Genomic DNA, 25,823 nt, shown 5'->3' with positions numbered 1-25,823 from the left:
ATTATTAAGGTCGCCTCATACCGGTGACGGGGTAACCTTGGTATCGAACAGGCGCGGGTTTTACCTTACGCCGTGAATCGGTGCCGTCGTCACGCCACCACGTCCGTGTCGGCGACTCGCTTTACCGACGTGCTTCGCCGTTACCTACCGTTTGTAATTTTATTATCATACCGATTTCGAAAAAAACTGTTTTACGTTTTGAGACTTGAACGACTGCCTTGACTAACGTTCATAATTTAAATTTTAAATGTAACGACGTTGATGATATTATTGTGCTCTTGCTACGGTAACTAGCAGTGATCCGAACACCTGTCCCCCGCGTATCGTCGCCGCGGCAATCGGATCGGTACCGGCCCGCTCGCTATGCGCGAGGGGACGGTAAAAAGACACCAACCGTCAAACCGCCGTTTTCCACCCGTAGTCTGGTCTTTGCCTCGGAACGACATAATATTATTGTTATTATCGAACATTATCGTAGTTGATTATTATTAGTGATTTATATTATTGTTTTTGACGAATATTATTCATCGTTATTGTCACGTCAGGCTTTTAAGTACAGCAGTGCATTAATTGTGCAGTAGGCAATACAAAATGTGCAGTCGACACGAATGTTATGTGCACCTGAAAAGTATGTAATTTATGAATAATTCGTTTTGCTGAATTCTTAAAAAACCGTTAAAAACCCAGCCTATTGCTTGATAAATAAAAAAAAAAAATTTTTGGTATTACCTAAATCGAAAATAGCTTATATTTATTGACGTCGGTTGTTAACAACAAGCGTGGCTACACGTTATATATATAATATTTATATTATTGTGTTTTTGCTTATACTGGCACTGGGTATCTACGGCGCAATCGATTTTATATTGTGTCGACGATCGTCGCCGATAGACTTCGATACTCTATAATTTCCAAAAACCGTTAACAAAATATTTGTTTGGTTTTTTTTTTATTTATTGAAAAATGTTCACATTTTTGAGGGAGTGGCTGTGCAGTGGACAAGTTTCTTTGTACCTTAAAATTAATATTGAGTAGTATATTATTTTAGGATAAATCTTTACATTAACTATTATTATTATTTGTGTCGTCTGTTGTCAGGATTTTCTAAAAACAATCCTGTTTTCTCGGATCTAGATACCCGCTTAATGAAGAATTTGATAAGCCTTGATTATACGCCTAATCGACTATGTTTTATGACATTGAAATATACTAATATTTCTCTTTAATAGTTATACCGTCTGCGCGCCACACTAAAATTAAATCTATCGTTTATTAATAGCAATAGAATCATAAAATAATGTCACGCACGCGCATTTGGAGCGTTATGTCGTATCGCGTACGCGTTGCTATTTTGAATTGATGAGGTTCGGCGACGTTGGGTTTAGTATTTATGGGATTACAGATACTTCTATTCTATTATATAATAGTATATTAGTATAATACTAAAATAATATGAAGACATAATACACAAAAATTATACCATATGTAAGATAAGTAACAGTTTTAAGAGGCCGTTCTGGTAGCGAAAAATCGACCGTAAAAACATGCTTTCGTACTTCCCATTTTCCTCAGCTCTCAGTAGTCGTAGAAACATGATTTATACACCAAAATAAACTTGAGAAGTTCCTCTAGATGATCTCGTTCCAGATTTTTGAATTTTTTTTTCAAACCGGAGATATTTGCATTTGAAATTTTCAAAATTTTTAACATTTTTAAAAAATCATATAAAATAGAAAAAAAATGATATCAAAAATCTGGAACGAGAAAATCTAGAGGAACTTCTCAAGTTTATTTTGGTGTATAAATCATGTTTCTACGACTACTGAGAGCTGAGGAAAATGGGAAGTACGAAAACATGTTTTTGGTTAAAAAATCATAAATTTACAGTCGTCATGTGCTGCTCTGCATAGTATAGCGGCAGCGTTCGAGAACAGTGTTCATGCCACCACCCCGCGCGCGACTGCAGCCGTACCGCACCATAGGTTTAAACTGGTTTTCATATCGCAGTTTATAAATAAATATTGTCAATACGATAACAATTATGTTGGCGACCGAATAATATTTTAACCGATATCGAATTTTATATTTCGTGTATTATTATTCTGCACGCCGTATTAAAGATCTCACGTTATCATAAAATTATTATAATTTGTTTAATAAAAGTACGATTTGAATAATTATTTTTTTAATCTTGAAGAGAATTTGATGATTTAGTTAATTTTATTTACGCTGAACCACATATGAAAAAAAAAATATGAAATTTAAATCGATATAACAAAAAAACACCTTAGGTACCTACAATCTGCACGGTTACATATGAATAAATAATAGCCTGTTGAATAAAGTGACAAATTTAATTAATGTACTTACGATATAACTCGATAACTTATAATAGTCTAAATAATAAGTGATATAAATCCCTAATTATATTAATTATTTACATAAATCAGTCAAATACTGTAATTATTTTTAATTAGTAGGTACGTCTATTATAGATTATTTATTTATTAAATTTAATAATAACAAATAAACAAATTGAAGCCAATTAAAAATATGACAAAACTAGTTGGCACCAATATACATTTATTTTTTTTAAATTATTAATTAAATAATTGTATATTCATATTTACAACAATTACAACCTATATAATATACAATAAGTACATTTGATACGAGAATGAGAAGCACATAATAAATTGTCAAGTCGTATAAAATAAAAAAACTATAATATAAGAATAATATATATCACGATATGATAATAGTAGTAATTACTAATTATTATTATTATATAATGTTAAAAAATATACAAATATATAAATTAAAAGCTGTATATCATTGCACGTCAATACATCTAGAAACAGCTTTATTTATTTCGTTTTTTTACTTTAATTTTTTTGTTTGTTTTGTTTTTATATTTTCCAAAATATGTTGAGGATCTAAAATGTCATCTACCAACAGTCTCTTTCCATACTGGGGATTGACTATTTCTGGAAGTAAGCATTCTGTATAAAAACTGAAAATAAAATTTGTTATATTTATATAATTACATCAAAATATTCAAAATCCAATTATCATAAATCTAAAAAATAAAGTTAATTTACACTTTTAACTTTTCAATCATTTTTTCGCGCCAGAAAGAATCATCGAAACCAATTATTTGTGTTTCTATCCAATTCGCCGAATAAACAACGAAATAGCAAAAATTTCGTTTTGAAATTTGCATTTGTCCTTGAACTTGATAGTAGTAACTATGATCCACTTTTAATTTCATTTTTCCGTTTTCACTGAGACGACAGAAGGATAACTAAAATTAAAATATATTATATAAGAACATTTTACATTTTTCAAATTTTGATTTTAAATATTTTAATAATAAAATAAACTTTTTATTATATACCCTTTTACTGTTTATAGCTTCTAAAAATGTCTTAGTGTCTTTTATTCCAAACGGACATTTAATTTCCACTATAAAATCATCACCGACAAGGCCATCTATAGATGTTTAAAAAAATTAAATTAGTATTATTGATTTAATTAATATCTATAATTGAGAACTATAATATATTTTACCTGGAGAAGCTGCTAAATAAGGAAAATGTTCATCAATAATAAGTCCACATTGATTTACTTTACATTGTAATTGTTTTTCCAATGCGACGATAGCTTGTGGTTCAGTGGCTTTACCATAATCTGTAGCTTTCGAAGAAAACTTCCTATAAATTATATCATAGACTGTATTCTTGCACGACGTAGTTGGTCGAAGTTTACAAACGCGACCAAAATTTGACGCCGTGAGTCGACTTCGACGTTCAACATGCCAAATTTGTGAATTGGCCTGATCTCTTGTTTTTTCTTCAATGGCTAACCGTTCATGTTTGTCCAATCGTAAGGCATTAATGAAATTTTCTTTCGTTTTTTCTAGTTCTTCTTTTGAAATATTATCTTCCGGTAATGGTTCAGCTAAACCATAATGTTGATCCGGGCCATTATTATACCTTTTTTCCGAATTTCCAGGAAAAAGAAGTTTTTTAGATTTTGGCTGACATCTTTTCTTTTCACTCGATGCAAGAAATTTTTTCCCTATTTCCCCTAAAAAAAAACATAAATGTGTAAATGATTTAAAAATATTAAAATGATTTAAAAATAATGACTTGACATTTTTAAATACATATTTACGTTTTAAAAAATGTACGTTTTATAGGTGCCTATATCATTTTTCTTTAAATATTAATATATGTCATATTATTATTTACCTGGACTTATTTCATCGACCATATTTTTATGCATTAACCGGAGAAACTTTCCACCTGAGTTGCATGATATAACCGCAGCTTCAACTCGAGCATTATATGAATTTCTTTGGGAATAATTTATTCGTTTACCCGCTAAATATTTATTAATTACACTATTGAATTGTTCACATACGTTATTGTCAACATTCATCAGTAAACTATCAACATTTACTACTAAACGAGATATTAATTGGGATATATCGCTCACAAGCCCTGATCTTTCGGCATCTTCGATCATATTTTTTTCATTTCCTTGCGTACCCTTACAAAAGTATGATTCACATCGATCATGGGCTCCCAAAATGTGTCGAAAACTGTTATTTATATCTTGTCGTAATCCTTAAATAATATAATAATATTATAATACTATAATTGTGTTAATTTATAATGTTATCAAAAAAAAATAATTATAATAATTAACTTGCCTACTGATTTTTGGTAATCTGTTTGGCCTTGTAAACTATTACGATACTCAATTGCCTTAGTTATTGAAAATCTAAAGCGTAATATATTTGATTTTAAATGTTTTCTTAACGAAATCGGATACTTGGTATTTAATGTCATAGCTACTAATTTTGTCCCATAATTTCGCAATAAATGGTTGCGACATTCTATTTTTATGACGGGTAGTCTAGGTCCATAAGGCATTATTTCAGCTAATCTTTTTGTAACGCTTGAGTCTCCGTCTCCTATGCATTTTTTCATTATATTTATAAGGAATTAACTAAAATTATATAGTTGAAAAAATATGCACGATTGTAAAACGTGGAGTAGCTTACCTATTAGTTTATTGTATTTTAGACCATGCATTTCTAAACTCTGTTTAAACCCATCAGCAACACCATCAGCTTCCATACTTGTAGCACCCCTTTTCCAATTTAAAAAACACGTATGTTCAGGTGGATTTAATTTTTTATTTTTCGCCCTCTGGCAAATCACACAAAACCGATTTCTAATGCCCACAAATAAAATTTTTTTCGATCTATAACCAATTATTGTTGCCTGAAATTATGCAATGTAATATTAAAATTTATAAAATTGGTATATGTACATTTTTTACCACTCCAGATAATGCATCATATTTAGTCTTATAACTGCGTTTAGACCATTGTCCATCTGCGACAACCGTACACATAGGAATTCCATCAGTATCTACTGATCCCGCTTCTATTGCTAAACGACGTTCTTCATCACCGGCGATTTTCATTTGTGCTTCTGCGACATCATGAATTCTTTTGTTGATAAATCTTTGAACTAATACAAAAGTACATGACGCCATACATGGAATATCCATTGTCGCGCACAATTCTGATAATTGCGTATATCCAATTCCAGCTGATATCGACCCAGCAACGGCGGCTTCGTTAATTGGTAAATAACTTTCCGGTTTCGATTTTTCCGAGTCAATAAACATAATAATATGACAAATATCACATTTAAATTTAAAAGTTGATCTTAATCCATGTTTTTTTTCGGAAATAAACGTCATGTTTAAAAATGAACAACCAAATGGTCCTTTGTGATCACTATTTTTAATTTGATAAAAAACGTAATTCATATCTACTATTCGTCTACCGGAGTTTTCATATCCAACATATTGATTACTAGATATAGATTGTTCACACACCAAATCATGTTTGTGAAAGGTTTCTTCAGTAACCAAATCATTAATTTCAATGTCTTCCGGTTTAGTTATTTCACTAGAAAAAATTTGAAAAAGCTATATAAAACTAATAGATTGTGTTTCATAAAAATCACAGGCTCAATTTCAATTTGTATTATTATTATTTTGGGAGGGGGTGCAGCAGCTTTTGATTAATTTTAGGATAATAGTGTGACATATGAAAATAATAGTTAGGCATTAACTATAAATTTATCAAAAATCAAATACAATATACAAATTAAACTTCATTGAAAAAATAAACAAATAAATATTTGGCATGTTATTGTGCAGTCAATATACTTAAACACTATAAACTCAATATTTATCAATATAAATTGAAATTGAATTGCTTTTTACAAAATAATAATAATTATAAAATTATAAAAAAATACTTAGGTAGGCACAATTTTATAAGCATTTAAACTTAAGGTCCACCCTAGTCCCCTAAACTGCGCCTATGCATATAATCTATTTAAATAATACATAATATATAATTATAGATTTAAAGCTTACCTGTTTGTTTCCCTTGATGAACATGGTGGTTGATTATCAGCACCTAAGAAAAAGGGTTCCACAACAGGTTCTATTACCTCAGAATCGTTCCTTGAATTAAAATAAAAATGAATTATATAAAATTATATACTTATTTAATTATTAAAAAAAATATTTATGTTTAATTTAAATACTTGTTTTGGTTACGAATTCCAAAAAGGTCCCTCATTCGAGAACTCAGGTTTTTTTTTAACGATAACTTCTTTGATTGATATCGTTTTTTATTTTTTGATGGATCCATTTTATATTAAAAATACGATGAGTACGTAATAAAATAAAAGTAAAGTGAGAAAATTTAAAGTATAACAAAATGATAATATTATAACAGTGATCTGTGTTTACTCACTCTTGCGCGCGTATGCCTAAGACTAACTAAAATAATTATAATCGTTTAAAAACTGTGGGGTTAAAATTGATGGCACTCATTATTATTATTATTATAATTATCACAAATATTTAATTGAAATTTTAAACTTTTTACCAATATAATTGTCTTATACATGACATTATGTTTATCATAATCTAAGTATAATAAATTTAATGTGATATTTGCATACGTTTATAATTATTTATCAATAATTAAAGGACATAAAAATTATAATTTAAATATCATCTATTTAATTAAATTAATCGTATCGTATTTTATTGTAACAAATTACGGAATTGTGCTGTATTTTCAGTATAAACCTATATCAAATGGTACTCGTTATAGTCAACTCGTAGATAGAAAAAACAATTTCCAGATTAGACCACTTAAAAACTGTGGGGTTACAATTGGCACTCATTATTATTATTATTATAATTATCACAAATATGTAATTGAAATTTTAAACTTTTTACCAATATAATTGTCTTATACATGACATTATGTTTACCATAATCTTACTCTAAGTATAATAAATTAAATGTGCTATTTGCATACGTTTATAATTATTTATCAATAATTAAAGGACATAAAAATTATAATTTAAATATAATCTATTTAATTAAATTAGCTAATCTAAAATAAGAGCATGTAAAGTTACAATTAAACAGCTAAAAAAAAGGTTATAAATTTGTTGTCCACTGTGGAAATCATTTAGTCTACAAGACAATAGTTACAAATCAAACATCAAATCACTTTTCACGTTCTGGACCAGCGTTACGACATTTTCAACTTTTCAAGTAAGCGTAAATACTTATTATTGTATTATTTATATTTTACGAATAGGCACCAGAAATTTATGCATTTTTATATTCTTACTAAATAGTCAAAAAAAAAAACTAAAGCAATAAAAATTTGTATTACATCTCAATAAATCTAAATAGGTACTACAAAATTTCATTTTAACTTTTTTGTATATTTCCAGTTTTTTTTTTAATTTTCAGCTTATTAATTTTTATTACTAAATTTCAATAACAAAACAATAAATTAATATACTTTACAAATAATAGATTTTATGTATTTTAAATACACACTAATTTCGTCGATTGACGTGTATATTTGAAATAAATTTACAAATATATACATTTATATTATTTTATACATTTTTACTACAACTATAATAATTTTAGTTTTATTTTTAAATATATTAGGTGAAAAATATATATTATTAATAACTAAATGTTTATATTAAATTTGTAATAAACACGAATTCAAAGTAAAATTGTATTATTTAATAAGTATTTATTATTATTTTTTAATTCTATTCGATATTTACATTTGATAAAGACATATTTTAGCAATTTTAAGTGTGTATAAATGCATGCTTTTTTGATTAATTTTTAATACATCCATTTCTGAGTCATACTTATGGATAATATTTATTTTCTTTAGTTAATTTATTTACTTTTAAATTTTATAGGTTAAACAATCAACAATCAACATGTATATCAAAAATATAATACTTGTTATCATTACCATTATACATTTTAATGAATCCGAATTCATTGCGTACGATTGTGATGGGCCTGCTCAAAATGTTACGTCGTTTAACAGTTTAGAAGTGGATAACTGCGATTTTCCAATACCATCAAAAACACAACAGGTACCAAGAATACAATTGCTACAAAGGATTGAAACCTACCCTGTTCATTTTAAATCGTGTTTCATATCAGTTGATTATTTAATAACTAGATGCTCGATATTTGAAGACGCGCAAGCCGTAGAGGGAGGGTATTTTTCTGAAATAGTAGAATTAGGAAATGCTCGATGTTGGGAAATTCATCAAAAACGATCCTTTACTTTTCCCCTGGGAGGTTTAGTAACGGATTTGCAAATGAATGAAACAACATTAATATCGCACACAGTAGCGGGATCTCTGGACAGATTTGGAAATTGTAAAGGCACCAATTATAAATCAAATAGGGGAGAATGGGAAAACGTTATAGTACAGGCCAAATTTAAAATATATTTATCAGAAGGTACGGCGATAGCAAACAGTAAAGACAACACCCTTATTCTTCCGTCGGGTACAAAAATGAAATTATCTGATAATTATGGTGTTGATACGTTTAAAGGCGAAACTGTATGGACAAACAATCATTATAATTGTGAAGAACAAGATTTTGTTGTTCTATTTGACGGTCCAGCATCATTAATTACCTCGATCACTAACGACAACTCGACTTTATATACGTATATCGTAGAGACAGACAAAATAGTGTTTGCTCTCAAAAAAATTAAAAAAACATTCGCTTGTGAAATCCCTGTAATTCAAACAGAACATACACAATTACTCATTCTTACGGATACCATGTTTTTAAATAATTTTCATATAAAATCAATTTCTCCGCAAAACACTGATTTAATAGCGTATGTAAATACAAAATTTGTATACGTTGAAAATTTTTTTAAATCAACAATAACAGCATTATATAATGATTTATTACAAAAACAATGTGTGCTTGAACGGCAATTATTACAGCAAAGACTTACCTTAGCCTCAAACAATCTTCCCGAGTTTGCATATATTATGGGTGGAGGGCCTGGATTCACTGCCGTCAAGCACGCCGAAATAATTTATTTAATAAAATGTAAAAAAGTTAGTGTCGAGGTAACTAAAAAAGACACGTCGTGTTACAATGAATTAACAGTTTTGTATAATAACAAAACTTATTACATGGCTCCAAAAACGCATACTTTACAAAAATATGGAACGCAAATTAATTGCAATTCATTATTCCCACCTGCATTTAATTTAGATGGAAATTGGTATGGATTTTTTCCAAATATTCAAGAAATAAAAACGCCACAGAAATTAAAACCAAATACGGCATGGACGTGGACATACAAAAGCTTAGATTTTCTCATGAATTCCGGTATTTATACAAAAGATACAATGAAAGCTTTCCAACAACATATAATATATCCCCAAGAAGTGGACGCTGTCAAAAATAATATAATTAGACAATCTATGGGTTACGAAACAGTAAGCCAAGGCCTTCAATTTAAATATTTGATAGACGAGAATTCACTAGGAAAAATGGTTGAAGACAAATTATTTAAATTATGGGGTTGGTTTACTACAATTGGGACTTTTGTATCGGGGTTAATGGGGATATTGTTTGTCGTAAAAGTTACATTAACACTCGTCGATACGGGTATTAATATTACTTTTTTGTATAAAACTTTTGGGTGGAGTACGAAGCTTTTAGGTTGTTTTTTTTCTAGCATTACTCATCATTTAATACTTAGGTATAATAAAAATAACTATTCAAAAAATAAAGAGTTTGATGAAGACTCGTTAGAAATAAAAACCTTTCAATGTCAAAAAAATAAAATAAATATTTATCCAAATTTACAGCACGAAATGGTATAAAGTAAAAAAATGAAAAAATAATTATTTAAAATTTAAGTGATAAAAATCAGTATCAAATGTATTGATTAATAATTAATTTGTTTAATTTGTTTGTACATTTAATATTTTATTTATATTGTAATTATATTTGTAACGTATGTTTATATTTTTTGTATTGATGACGGCAATAAGCTATTATATTATCATTGAATTGTTATACATTATATTTTGTTTCATTATTTTACATTTAATTATGACCTTTTTACATAATATATAATATGTATATGTACATTATAACTATAATGACATTTCATTAAAAAAATATATATTATAATATTATACGTAAGTTATCCATTATCTGTGAATACTAATATTAATTTAAATTATCAATTATAAAAATTATCTTTAATCTAAATGTTGTATTTAAATCAATTATATTATTAAAAATGTATACTATTATCGCAAGTTAAAAACCTAACAAATTGTATTGTCATTTATTAATTAACATACATTTATATGTATTTATATATATAATATATATTTATTATTTTATATGTCATATCTAAAGTAATAATGCAATAAATATAAATTAGAACTATGTTGTAAAAGAGATTGTTTAGTTAATTTATTTCGTTCCAGATTTTTGATATCTTTTTTTTCTATTTTATGTGATTTTTTAAAAATGTTAAAAATTTTGAAAATTTCAAATGCAAATATCTCCGGTTTGAAAAAAGAATTCAAAAATCTGGAACGAGATCATCTAGAGGAACTTCTCAAGTTTATTTTGGTGTATAAATCATGTTTCTACGACTACTGAGAGCTGAGGAAAATGGGAAGTACGAAAGCATGTTTTTACGGTCGATTTTTCGCTACCAGAACGGCCTCGTTTGTGAACGCGCGCCCGTATCATATTTAAATTACGTAAGTGACCGTATTGATACGAAACGTTCTAGACGGCGGTCCGTGAAATAATAATGTGCCGCTCCCGAGACTATTGCGCGTAGCCCCTCTTTGGTAAAAGTGGGCGTGGTTACGGGTGACCGCCGCCGCGGCGATATGAAATTCAACGCCATCTCTTGAGCGTTGTATACGTTTCACTTTTACCAGAACGGCCTCTTAACAGCGATCGTTTTGCCAATATTTTGTAGGCAAGTCATTTCAATTTGTGTAATATTATATAGTATTAAATATGATATTATTTTATTTCTTTATTGTTCGTATTCGCTGATGAATAATATTATTAGTTATTACAAATAATAATTGATCGTAGACGTAAAATATAAAATATGAGGTATTTAATTTTTGAGCAGAAAAGTCGTTATTTTTGGATTGCAATGATGAATATTCAATGCACCTACCTACCTATCTATACTTTATTCAAGTTATGAACAATCTCGGAATAACATTATAATATTATAGTGTTCACTATTTAATATGATGGTTTTGCGTGGCTTAATAATATTGTATCATCTGTCTTATCTATTATTATTATTGTTTTACATGCCAACCGTTTAAACATTTAATTACGCAATACGTTATACATGTAGCACATACCTAGGTACATAAATTACATTGGTATTATTAACCCTATATTATCACTCGTATTATCATCTTTTTTTACTTCCGTTTGTATGATCCCCTGATTTAAAACCGCAGAATCTTGTAATAGTTAGATGTTTAAAAATGTTCATTGTAAGACATTAATTTATCTTTATAAAAACCTTTATACTGATAAAGAGTTTGTTGAAACAACATCATCTTTAAATAAGGACGTAACTAAAAAAAAATCCTTGAACAAATTAATATTATAATAAATTACGAAAATAATATCATATTATACTGTGCTTTATGCTGTTGTATGAACTTACATAATTTTAGAGGTGTTTTTAAAAAATATTGTTGTCATACTATATGTAAGGAAAGACACAAATGCACAATTATCTTTTACATTTATTTAGAAATAAATTTGTATTTCAAATACTAAATTAATAGAGATTCATTTCTAGATTATTTGTTGTTCTGTATGTTATATTTTTTTTTATTTATACTCAAATTATCATATTTTTGACCATATTTAGGTTGGTACTCACATTATATTTGGTTTGCTTTGATATTCTTAATTATTTCAGTAGGTATCTATATTGTGGTGCTTGAACAAATAATAAGTACTTATAAAATGTGCTGATACTGACGGGTGGTCTCTGGAGATAGGATATGCCCTCGGATATATTCCTTTATATTTGAATTTTGAATGTAACGATACATCATTTATTATGAGTGGAACTTACTCAAAAATTGTCAAAATTTAGTTAGGTAAAAGACTGTTCGTTATTTTTTTTTCATTAGATAATCGCAAATATTTTTTAAACTACTTTTAAAAGTGAAAAATCATGTTATATAATATTTTCCCGGTTTACCTATAGCGGCTATAGCGTAATCATATTGTATGTTATTTTTTCGAAAACGAATCTTTAAAATTTAAGTCATAATTGTATGGTTTTTAGTTTAATATATATTTTATTTATTATTTTAGGTATTTATTTCTACACTAGTATTGTATCCAAACCGCATTCAACTCCTATAATCCATATCCACTATATACATTTTATTTTTGTTGAGTTAATAACCTTAAAAGTCAATGCTGTAATAACATTTACCAAAAAAACAAAAAAAAATACTTATGTTTTGGTTCTGTAACATGCACAGTGTATTTCGTGGGATATTGTAAAATCTGTCCGTAAGAATAGCTGACCTAGCTGGTTTGTAAACGTTTTCACACTGTTTATGATATTGCTTATGAGGCGTTTGCGTGATGTTAACCAAAACACAATCAGTCGGCTATAGAAATACGTTACGTGTTTTTGTGTACCTATATAAGAACACATGTTTATGTAGGTATATATCTATTTTTTGAAAACAACTGACTCGTGGATTTTAAACATAAAATCCTTTAGACTAAAATAACTTAATTGTCTTAATTGTGTAATAGTAGGATTTATTTCGGAATCTGTAACGTAATAATTATCCCAAATTTTATTTTATCGATTTTTCTGTATTATTTGAATATTCTTTGGGTAGATACCCATTTAAATCGATAAAAAAAAAGTCATATTAACCGCCTTTTACCTTGTTTAATCTCTAGCTAGTAAAGGGGATATATTCCCCTTGTCATTTGTTTGTGTGAAAATATATTTTCGAAGGTCTGGCAGAGGACAATGCAAAAAATGCATACGTCGTACCTACCTATTCTAAGTAAATAATCAAAAAACACGTTTTGGTTTTTGAACCTAATCAAAAGATATTTGTTCAAGTCTTAGCAAATATTATTGTGGGGGGAGGGGGAGTCTTTTGATGTATTATTATTTATTATCAATTGTCTCCATCGTAAAATGAAAGCATAATATTATAGGTATAACCAGATATATAACAGATTTAAGGCAATGTAATTATATTAAATATTACAATATATCATTTAAAATATAGTGGAAGTGAAAATTCTTCGAGTATAGATTACCTTATGTAGTTAATCTCGACATTTTATGGAAAAAGTAAGTACCTATCTTAGCGAGTACTCTGAAAAAAATATAAAACACCTTGTAAAACACTAATATATGGGTAGGTAAAAAATTATAAAATATATTTTTCTATAACGGAATAGGTATCTATAAAAAAGACAAGTTCTTCAGTAAATTGTTTATAAATTTATAATTATTATTTTTAAGCAAGTAGGTATGAGTAATGATTTGCCTACTAATTGTTATTTGATATATTTAATAGCTATATATGATAGCATATGCTACTCTATGTTTTATTTGTAGATAATAACAAGAATAATTTTAACATTTAGTTCTAAATCTGATTGTTGATTAAAATATTCGTATAATAAATTGTTCTAAATTAATGTCAATGATTAATTTTGTTTGTAAATTATAAATATATAAGCGAGGATTGAGTATTATTTTATGTTTCAATAAATATTTCAAAGTACTTAAATTATGCATTTAAAAGTATTTGTACCGATTTTAGTCCGTGTTCTCTGTTGAGCTGATGGTTCACTATTGTAATATATTTTAGTCAGTACATATAAACTAGACTTTTACTGGTTATATATATATATATAACCATTTTATACTCAAGACTATAAAAAATACTTAATATAAGCAAAATATTATTGTGTCTATAAAGTTAGGTATACCTAATAAAAACATAGAAAATTCGTGCAATTCATAAAAACTTCATACCTATATTTTTATTCTGATTTTTACTAACTTTTGTTGTTGAATTATTATATTTTTTACAGCTTACGTTAAGATATGTACTAATAAATTTCTTACTTGAAATAATTCTATTGGGTGTATTTATAATTTATTCGAGAATTTATCCCATATCTATGTCAATTTCAGAGATAGTTTAAGATTTAAATTGGTTTAATCATTTTACCTAGATCCTGCATAAAATACATAGAAATTTCTTTTAATTTTTAGTCTTTAACTTTCAGAATGTCAGTTTGAATTTCAATATTGCGGCTTTTAAGGATCATTAAAATTTAATAGGCACTCTTTATGTCTGTAAATTCATATATAACTCACAAATAGTAAGCTATTAATCTATATATTTAAAATAGAATTATTATAATATCCAGAATGTTTGTTATTAAAATAATAATAATATTTGTATCATCCTGTTTGTAATATTTCTGTAAGTTTATGTTGAGTAGGTTTGATTAAATTGACGACTTTAAAAGTAGTTACCTACAATTTTATTTTGCAATTGAACATTTTTAAACAAATGGTGTATAATATAATTGGTGTGTTAAGTATAGTGATTAATATTGCAATGCACCTTAAAAATGTAATTATACATTTTTAAAAGTAGCTTAGTAAAACTAACGAAGTTCCTACGCCACGTCCCGCGGATGTTGATATGCGTCACTTAACAGTAACGTATTCCTTTTATTCCGTGTACCTTCTATTTCCTACGGTTTCACGACGTATGTTTACTATGTTCGTAAAAAATATTGGAAGGTGTACAATATTTTCATATTCAAAGGATTATATGGTGTCTTATGATATTCGATATAATTGTATGGTGTCGAGTTACCCGTTTTATTATTTGCTAATTTACAAATAAAAAGGAGAGGGATATGAGAGGACTTTTCAGTGTAACAAATGCTACATATCTAATAAAGTATGTAAATAATGCAAATATTATGTTTTCTCACGTCCGTTATCGACCAACGAAGCACATCAACACAATATAGTGTGAAATAAAATATTATATTCACCCCCGAAACGGTAAACTGCAGTACACAATGCATTCATTATCCGTTGCAGATTATTTAATGTCTATTGGAGCGAATTGCCTGGTGAATTTTTCATACTATCATATCAATAATAAACTTATACGAAGTGATGAGAGAAATTGAACAATCGATTTGTCAACCGATAGGCTAATTAATATATTTGTCTCGGTTCGCATGGGATTATTTTTTTTTTTTATTCGTCTACTTTTCGTCCCCTAAGGCTACGAGTTCAATTAATCGAAACGGTTGGATGTTCCTGTAGGTTTTAATTCCGCATCCATTGTCGTCACCGCCGGTCGTCCAAGATGCATGTGAGTCGTTCAATCAACCGGCTTTGTCATGTACTCGAATCGAAAGAACGAAGTGTAGTAAAAAAAATACCACTCGTCTCTAATGCAATCCGGACCAAACCCTTACTATAGTGTACAGTAATGACCGGGCAGGGGGTTATTTCTTCGTTTTTCCGCCACAAACGTTATACATGATTAACTGTTATTTATAATGTATATAATATATACAAAATTTATCTAAAAAGTGCTAATATTATAATATATACCCGCTTATAACTTATAAACAACTCGCCCAAAATTCAATTTGTACTAATATATCGAAATAGATATTTCAAAAAATTTCTGCTCTAGAGTAAAAAAAAAGGTAGACGAGTGGGTATCGCTCTGCTGTACATTAGATGTTGAGTGGGTCACTATTATGAATTTGTCTAATTTGTATTTAATGATGAATTACTGTATACGAAGTGATTTTGAACGAAAACGGTCTATCAACCTACATAGTATATCATAAAGCAATTTAAAGTAATTTATTTTAGTTTTAATATTACGATACGTTGATATAATTTTTTTAAAACTATAGCATTTATTAAATTATTAGTAATTATTATTTATTATGATAATAATATTATATATTTGATCATATTATATAAAGCTTTATAGCTCAAGATTTGATAAAAAGCTTTTGTAAATACCGTAAGACGAGGGTAATTTATATAAAATTTGTCATTCCTATCCCGCTTAAAAAGTGTTAAAAATTCAATCATACAATGAAGATGATAATAATATAAACATTTTAAGACATTTTTTAGTATAATATACTTGAATACATTTTTGAGTTACTAAAATAAAAAAAAATCGAATTTGTTAAAGATTGAATTTCCGTAAAAATTCTCATTTTTCCTTAAATTTTTTTCTTCCGATTATACAATTTACTTTTAGGACATTTTTACTTTTGACCCTTTAAAGTACCAACGATTTAATCTGCCACCCCCATTTTTGAAAATCGAATCATTTTTAGTATTTCAAAAGGTGATGATAAACAGAAAAACACGCATCTTTGTAATGTTAATACATTCTTCTCTCCGCTCTGCAGAATCTAAAATGTATGTTGTCATTTAATAATTTTTTAACGACTTAAATTTATATACCTAAACTAAAAATATTTCCAAAAACGTTTTAAAAAAATGTTCTTTGATTAAAAAACCATCCCCGCGTGTACATATTTATAAATGTATATGATGCATGATTAGCTTAAAGCTTAATGTTTTAGAATACATTGATTCAATATACATCAATATACAATTTCAATTTTTAAAATTTTTTTTGACACTATATTTTGATAAATGATATATATTTTTTATCTAAGTGACATTTTACAGGTTTTTAGTTTTTTTTTTAATGTTAACGTATCAATATCAAATATTGAACTCTAACCAATGGCTTTTTTGTTTCTAAACTATAAATAAGGTGATAATCCTCCATAAAATAGTGTACAATAAGTATTATTTATTATCTAAATTTGCCATTTATATGTTTCAATTTTATATTATAATATACACTTTAAAACATGCCTAAATATACGATTTTTGTATCATTGAAAATTGAAATACTTCTACCGAATTTTCTGAAAGTTTTAGTTAAAATTAAATGTGAATAAGTACGTAGGTATGCCGTGTGCAGTATAACTATAACTTAGATATACATATTATATCAATATATTATTTACCCATTATAGTTATTACATAATGTTATACATATTCATGCGATAGTGTCTAACGTGTACGTTATACGAATTACGTTAAAGGTTGGCACTTACCCGATATTCAAGGCTATAATCTAACCTAATCTATAACTAGGTACTATAGTTAAATATAGTTTTATTCCATTTTATGCCCGTCCAGTTATTTATATACCTATGTTTAATATACGAGTATTATACCGGGAAAATACATTTTAAAGAAAAATATAATTTGTTCAATATAATATTACCTATCAAATTCATTTTTTTACAACTTTAACTTTTTTAATTTACCTATTTATTGGAGATTTAATATTTTTAGAAACCTTCTTGAAATTTACATAATAGACAATTAAAAATTGCTTCTCTTGAAGTGTAACATGCTTATTGGATTGTGATCGGAAACGTTTGTGTAATGTATCAAATGGAAAGTTTTTTTGACATTTTGCAACGATTTTTGGTTGCATAAAAAACTTATATATATCTTCATTGAATGTAAGAAAACGGCCCATCCTTTTGCAAATGGCCTTTGTAACACTAAAAAATATTCACTCAAGTTCTGTACTTATGAAACTTTGGTAATAATTCACGCTTACAGGAGAACAGCTTTGTAGAAAGTTTCTTTCTCCTTGTGTAACAGTATTTGCCAAGATAACGATGAAAGATTATTTCCTATCCCAAAATGTCTACTAAACACAAATTAAGAACTCATTTTAGCATAATTCCTATCGTAAGTCAATTGGTTAAACATCAATTTTTTTTCTAAAATAATTTTTATTGCCTGTGTACATAATTGTATAGCTTAGTTTTGCTGTAGTTTTACTCGAAATTCAATTTTTATTTAAAGTGTTACAAACTAGACAGATGTATGTACTCCAATTTCACCGCTCTGCTTTTCAGATGTAAAGATCAGTCTGAATTCTGTAAACAGATTTGAATTTGTCGTTACGTTTACTTGAGATCGATTCATTCGACACATTTTTGATATTACACCCTAATTCCTAAAAACGTTAAATTCAAAATTGTAGGTAATGATCTTAAGTAGACTTGAAGACAAATTCAAATCTGTTTTCAAAATTCTTATCGCTTCATTATATCAATCGGTACATTGGATATAGAACGCGTCTATAATCCTATGGTGTGCGCGTGTTAGACAAAAACAGAAAATCATCGGTGCAAAATCAAAAATGTTTATTCTTGTACTGCTAGTCTATCACAATTCCATTATAAAAACCATTAAGTTGTTTATTATTGGATAATTCTTAATTTAGAAATAGTTAAAAAGATATTTTTATGTACTTTTGTTTCTTTAAGCAAAAAATACATTTATTTATAATAGCAAAGGTAATTTATATATAAGAGGACATCGTTTCTATGTATGTCCGAGGTCCTCTCTGCAACATCATTAACGCGTAACATTGAAAATAATATATTTAATGAATTCTTACTGGTTACTAAAGTTTATATTAGAGAAAATATTTTTGATATCAAGTCTGTGAGAGTAAATATTAACTGTGTTCAAGATTTTGTCTTAAAACGAACTATATGAATTTGAAAAAATGAATTTTTAAGACCTACTTATAAGTTACAGTGTATCTTAAATTAAAATATAAAAAAAGTTCATTCGAGCACAGTTCATATTCTCTAACTTTGATGATAAGTTCATACATATTATTTTTCAATAATAATACGTTTTCTCTAATAATAACTTAAAATGCACTGTAGTAAAAATTTAATATGTATAGATTTTCTATATTAAGTGTCTGTTTAAACAACGACAAAATATGCGGATATGATGTTCTCATAATTGATAAGCTTTTGAACTTATCCCATAAAATACTATTTTATATTAATACATTTTATTCTTAGTCAAACGTGTTTAAAGAAGTCAAAACTGTTAAATGTAATGCGTAAGTGTTATGTTGAAAAAATGCAATATTCATAGTTAACTTTAGTCATGTTATTGTTTTCAATAAAAACATTTCATAGGCTTAAATTCTGTTTCTGGAACATATAATTTTCATATCAACTGAATATTATAATACTTGGATTTTATCGGATTTTAAATTCATACATAAGATATAAGACTTTTTTATTATACACTGTATAATTAAGTAAAAATATATCTATTAAGTACCTAGTTATAATAGTTTTATTCATTATTAAACTGAACATTAGATAATATGACAATAAACTATATATTCATAAAATAGTTAATAGTTAATATTAAATAATAATATTTTAATGTTTAGATAGGCTGCATGCATCTAGACATGGACTTTGGTTTTTGTTAATTTCTTTAACTTTTTTTTTTTAACTGTGTTAGGTTAATAGTTTAAGTAAATTTATTTTCTATTAAATTATTTTATTAACCTATGTAGAGTATTCTGTTTTTGTGTAACTATATTATGCAATGTTTTTGATGTTATAACTTATACATTAAATTTTTTAAATAATATTATTATTTATTTTCTGCATTTGTCATTTTTGACAGTTCATATAAATGTTTATAATAGTTATTAATAAATAATAATACTTACTTACCTATAGAATATAAAATTTAAATAAGGTTTTCATTTTTTTTTTTTTTTTTTAATTGTGTGTACCTATAGTTTGTCCAGCGAGAGAGGGCGCCGATTCTGCGCAACTCCCTGCGTCACCATGCTATCAAAACTGGTTCGGTTATGGCTGGGTATCATTGGGGAATGCGCAGAAAAATTGATTTTGGTCGGTTTGCGGCGCGTTCTCTCGCTGAACAGAGTATACATATTTGTTATAATTGATAAAATGATAACTAATTACCTTCATCAACTATCACTATTTATAAACAGTAAATATTATCAAGTTTTACCTGATAAGAAATAATTATTACAAATTTATAAGTATAGTTGGAACCAGATACTAATATTATGTATCTTTGTTTATTTTATTTTAATAGTTTTAGGTAATTTTCCAAAAAACAATGTAAGATAAGTTTTGTCTTTAATTTATAACCAATAGATATAATTACATACTATGTGATCGAATCCTACCCAAATATATATATATATATATCATTGTTAAAGTAAAATTAAATGTGTGATGAATTATAATTGTGTTGGACCAAAAAAAAGGTCATTTACTAATGAATTAATCTTATTCTGTATTTATCAACTTTGGAAGCAGATTTAAAAGTTAATAAATATCTTTTGACAGTTTTCGAAATACTCTAGAAAAAAAATGCACCTAATTTAAAACCTCTGGTTAAAATATTAAGTTTTAATGTTAAAAATAACTATTTGTAACTTGTATTGAATAAATAAAAAACAAACTTGTAAAAGTCTTCAAAAAACTCTTCATAACAGATTTTTTTTATAAGCCAACTTGTTTTTAATTTTTTTATTAAATTTATTTTAATAATTTATTTTAATTTTTAATTTATTTTATATTTAATTATTAATGTGTATGTCAACATTTTATAATAAGTCAATAATATGAAAATGTCATCATTCAAAACATTATTGAAGCCTATACTTGTTTAGTTTATAGATAGGTCTTATCATCTAATTAATAGGAACGTTGTAAAAACATTAATCCCAAGCACGTTGAATCGGTGAACAAACTACTATACTTCTATACATGTATTTTTATATATAGGTACCTAGTTGGACCATATTTAAGGGTACGGACGTCGAAACCAAAAGCATACTCTTAAAACCCATGCAACAATTTTACTGTGCTTTCCCTAATTTAAACGGTTTTTGGGGTTGTTGCACACAGGACTAGGCAAGGGAGTTAACGGGCCGAGAGGTCCATTAAACCCCTTACGCGAGGAGGATCGTAAATCCCCACAAGAAGCATTATCATCATAGCCACATATTATGGTCACTGCAAACACCAAGTGGACGCGATGAAATATGACCTGGTTTTTTTATTTTTAATAACAGTATTTTTTTTATATATATTTGTGACCATATGAATTCGACTCCCATGGGAATGTTTGTCAACGCCATTTAGGTATCCCTAGTTAACGTGTTTTTCGTTTCTCTTGACAATATATATTTTTATTCATACTAAAATCAACAAAATTTATAAAGTAAAATAAAAATAATAAGAGATTTTTTGACATGATTGTAATTTATTTATTACGATAAATGTTTTAAATCGTGTTCAAATATCTACAAGTTTAACTAAATGTATTATTAAAAAACTAAAACAATTGATTACCTATGTAGGAGTTTTAAACATAGGTGGAAAATATATTATTATGTGTCATTTTTCATAACTCTATTTTTCGCTTTTTTTTATTACTTAGTACGTAGGTAAATAAAAATATTTTAAGTAATAAACGAAATAAACAAAATAAAATATAAAATTTCTAGTTTCTTTCAAAACATATACCTATACAAGTACTTATGTCGTCCAAAATTAATAATATACGCATGCAGTTTTTTGAAAAAATACAGTTTTGAACATTGACCTTACTAATTGGATATAAATTTTGTAACTTTTAAACTATTTAACCTTCTTTTTTTTTTTATTAAAATTTAGTTGTTAATCAAGCGTTAAGTTAAATTTTGAGTGAAGTAGATTAATAAAATATACCAATAGTTTTAAATGTTAGTGTTCCACCTGAGATTCTGTACAGAGTATAGATATATTATCTTAATCTGTATAATAAACCATATCTACGTTTAAAGATATAATAATAATATTCACCTTATATAATTATGTAATAAAATGTATAGGTATGCAAGTACAAATTAAGATAAAATTACGAACAATTTAAATAATTAGTATTCACTAAAGTTCTGTTTTTCTCTTTATGCCATTCTAATATTATGCGACTCCACTTTTCAATGCGTTCATCTATGAGTGTTTATCAATTAATGGAATTGTTTATTTATATTTATAGATATATCAAAATTTAATGTAGATTTCGTGTTTTCATTATTCTATAATAACTATATTATTTTTCTTTGTATATATATTTAGAAATTATTGCGGAATTCAATCATAATTCAATATTTGAAACATATCGGTAAGTAATATTTATATACGTATATCATATTATCATAGAGATAACACAAATTGTGGCCTCTTAAGATTCTTACAAACGTACAATATATCTATCGAATTTTACGTTAACAATAATTCATTTTACTCTATTATTTTTAAAATTAAAGTGAATTGACCTTAAGAATTCAATTTATAGGTAAGATTAGTATCTACTATCAAGAGCAACTCAAAGACTTTTATTGATGTTTTAATTTTGAAGCAATAAGGTATGATTATTTTAAAATTTACAAACAATTCTAAAATCCTCATAACTTGCTTCATAACTAAGATATTAGTAAAAACTTCCCAATAACATAATCATCTTAATTTCAAATTGTATAAATGATCAATTCATTTAAATTTAAAAAATAATAGAATAAAATTATTGTGAATGTGAAATTTTCAATATTTTACGTTAGTAAGACAGACAACACGCGGGTGTGGTGTCCTCTTAAGATAATAACGAAAGTTCAGCCAACAACATTGATATGCGTGTGTAGTGTGTTTTTAGATGATAACATTGCGTGCGTCGCGTATATTTATATGTTTAAATTGCTGTTGTTAGGTTGTTAAGGTTGTTTACTCATAAACAGCGTTGTGTTTAATTTCCTTCGTTGGTAAATAACTAAAAATGTATAGAAGACTGTTAGCTATATAAACTAAAATGTAATATCTTGAGAATATCGCTAAATATGACCTAGGTAAATGATTTATCAATTTCGGTAGCTATAACGGTGTCCGTATCTGCGGATACGTGATTCCATTTCCGACCCACTACTAAACCGTTCTTCTCACGTGCATACTGTATACGTACAACGTGAATACGCGAGTCGTCAAATATTGCTGTGTGGAGGAACACTAAAGCGAAAATCACTTAATCGAATAAAGAATAGAAAAACAACATACGCGTACCGTCTATCGTACCGTTTATGTGTATTGAATTTGATTAGATAAATCGACAGCGCATTATATAGCTGTACCGTAGGAGGTTTTTCCTCTAATATAATATTTCAATGCTTTACTTGCTACGTATAATACGGGTATGTATCATTGTATACAATATTCGGTACTCCTTATCTACTTTGTTCGTTTATTGTTGTGTGTATGCCGGAAGAACTAGAGGGAGCCGTGGTCGTAAAGTCAGCGGATAACGCGCGGACAACGCACATAAAAACATGTTCTTTATGCTTTGCCCGGATTCAAATCGGACCCGCCACCAATGTCCGATCCGATAATACCTAATAACCTTATATGTAGGTGAACTACCGGTGCACTATCTAGGGGCAAATAATTTTAGCGCACTACTGACAAAATAATAAATATACAATCGATATTATTATCTCCTGTCTGTAATAATGTTTTAGCTATAAGCCTATAATAAATACACAAAATGAAAATTGAATAGTATACATTATATTTATATAAGTATGTATATAAATAACATTAAATACGTTTAAAAAGATATAATTCTAACCTAACCTAACCTAACCGTAATTGAATCGAAACATTTATTCTTACAATACGTATTATATGTTTAAATTAAGTGTTGAATAACAGTATATAAAATGTAAATCTAATATTTTAACATTTGCAGATCAACTTAAAACTAAGGTTTTAATATTATACTTTTATGTGGTTGATGTGGTTTATTTGGTATTTGGATTGTAATTTATTGTAATAATTGTACACAACAAATATATATTTTTACTTAAAATATTGGATGTTTTTTAAATTTTATTTTCACTATTAGTTGATATTAATATATTAATTTATTTCAAAGTAACAAAAAAAAAAACGTACTTATGATAATCGTTAGAAATATTTTTCGTCTGTAAAAACTTGATATAGGTATAATAATTATTTTACCAATCATACTTACACGTATTTTTTCCGACATGAACAAGATTTAATTCGAGGTCTTTGTTTTTATTTAACTGTGTAAAATGTAGGTATATATAATCTATAATTAATGTCGATGGATTTAATTTCTGAGAATCTTGAATTTAACCTCATTTTGTATGTAAATTTTAAAATTTTAAAAACATTGATGAATTTATAACTTTGTAGACCATGAATATAATATATGAATCTAGAATTATAATATTTTAATGATTGTATAGGTATATTGACTTGTAAGTTCTTCTGGTAAATTTTTTTATACAACAAAATACTTGACACTATATAGTAAGCCCCTTATTGTTATTTGTCAACTATCGGTTCTACGCGGGGGGTCTTGACAAATTGTATGGTTAATAACGTTATTATTCAAACGGGAATGATACTACCCGACAATGATTGTACGTGTTAGTGCGAAGTTAACAGATCATGCGAAGTCATACCAACGAGCACATTACCATGTTAAACGTGACCGTCATAAAAAAAACAGCAAGCAATAAACATAATATTTTTTAAATATTTTTATGGTCCACTTTTTTTTTATGTAACAATAGTTAATACCCCGGTACAAACAAAATTGTCGATTTTGTGAGCAATACAATTTACATAAAGTTCAACTAAATAGTTAGAGAAAATAAATGGTGGATAGTTTAAAACTATACAATGTTTAATATTATACCTATGTAAATATATGCAGGATTTTCAATTTTAATCAATATTTAATATTATTTTTTTGTTTGAATTTGTTTGCCATCATTTTTATAATACTTTGAACATTTTATTTCCATCTATAAAACCAAGACAACGACGATAGACCCCAGAGTAGACCCTTTATATTCGATATACCCTCCAAAGTTCAGATGTGACTCATAAGTCCCCTCCCCAGTGGTCATTTCCCGTATGCGTCGAGGGGGTGATGCACACATTAATCCTGAGGCCATAATAATAAGACTTCTCAGTCAGTTTCTTTTGTGTTTTCCGTTGACTTATTGCACACAGTCATTTGCAGAGTACCGATAAGACCTAACAGAGAAATGAACCAATACACAAATCCATCAGTTATATTATTATAAGGGGATTGTCTTACGAAACAAACGATTTGTAATCTTACTAACTTCCTTTTATTGTAGAAACCATTTTGCTGTGCTGATTAAGATTAAGATCGTGAATTTAAAATAAGTATTATTCTCTGATGAAAAAAATTAGTATTTCTGTATGTCAATAATAAAAACCTACTATTAAAATGTTTATGTTCAGTATTTATATGCTCAAGC

General features: G+C 27.4%; 2 protein-coding genes across 4 annotated transcripts in view; one reads left to right on the top strand and one right to left on the bottom strand.

The window, feature by feature from the left end:
• The window catches only part of LOC132919313 (leucine-rich repeat-containing protein 24), a 105,235-nt gene that overhangs the window by 515 nt on the left and 78,897 nt on the right, over positions 1-25,823 (top strand). Inside the window, exon 2 of one of the 3 annotated variants that reach the window (XM_060980803.1) lies at positions 22,591-22,636. The exons of the other annotated variants lie outside the window; for them this stretch is intronic. The gene's annotated coding sequence lies outside the window, so the exon portion shown is untranslated. The remainder of the gene's footprint in view (positions 1-22,590; positions 22,637-25,823) is intronic. 3 annotated transcript variants of the gene reach the window in all.
• Positions 2,869-7,781, bottom strand: LOC132926225 (uncharacterized). The gene is made up of 10 exons (XM_060990566.1): positions 6,642-7,781; positions 6,469-6,558; positions 5,353-5,992; positions 5,072-5,294; positions 4,718-4,981; positions 4,254-4,631; positions 3,571-4,089; positions 3,398-3,492; positions 3,102-3,304; positions 2,869-3,013 (listed from the first exon to the last, which is right to left on the bottom strand). Exons 1-10 carry the CDS (start codon positions 6,746-6,748, stop codon positions 2,881-2,883), a joined length of 2,652 nt encoding a protein of 883 aa, XP_060846549.1. The 5' UTR covers positions 6,749-7,781; the 3' UTR covers positions 2,869-2,880.

The sequence above is a fragment of the Rhopalosiphum padi genome, chromosome 1, assembly GCF_020882245.1.
Source record: "Rhopalosiphum padi isolate XX-2018 chromosome 1, ASM2088224v1, whole genome shotgun sequence".
NCBI classification, from domain to species: Eukaryota; Metazoa; Arthropoda; class Insecta; order Hemiptera; family Aphididae; genus Rhopalosiphum; species Rhopalosiphum padi.
Note: the sequence above shows the minus strand (reverse complement) of the source record. Positions and strands in the feature narration are given on the sequence as shown.

Excerpts from the sequence above, each read along its gene's own strand:
- LOC132926225 (XM_060990566.1), bottom strand. The coding sequence starts at position 6,748 with ATGGATCCATCAAAAAATAAAAAACGATATCAATCAAAGAAGTTATCG. Across the intron at positions 3,305-3,397 it reads AAGCTATAAACAGTAAAAGG|TTATCCTTCTGTCGTCTCAG; the intron begins GTATATAATAAA and ends TTTTAATTTTAG. Across the intron at positions 3,014-3,101 it reads ATGATTGAAAAGTTAAAAGT|TTTTTATACAGAATGCTTAC; the intron begins GTAAATTAACTT and ends TTTTATTTTCAG.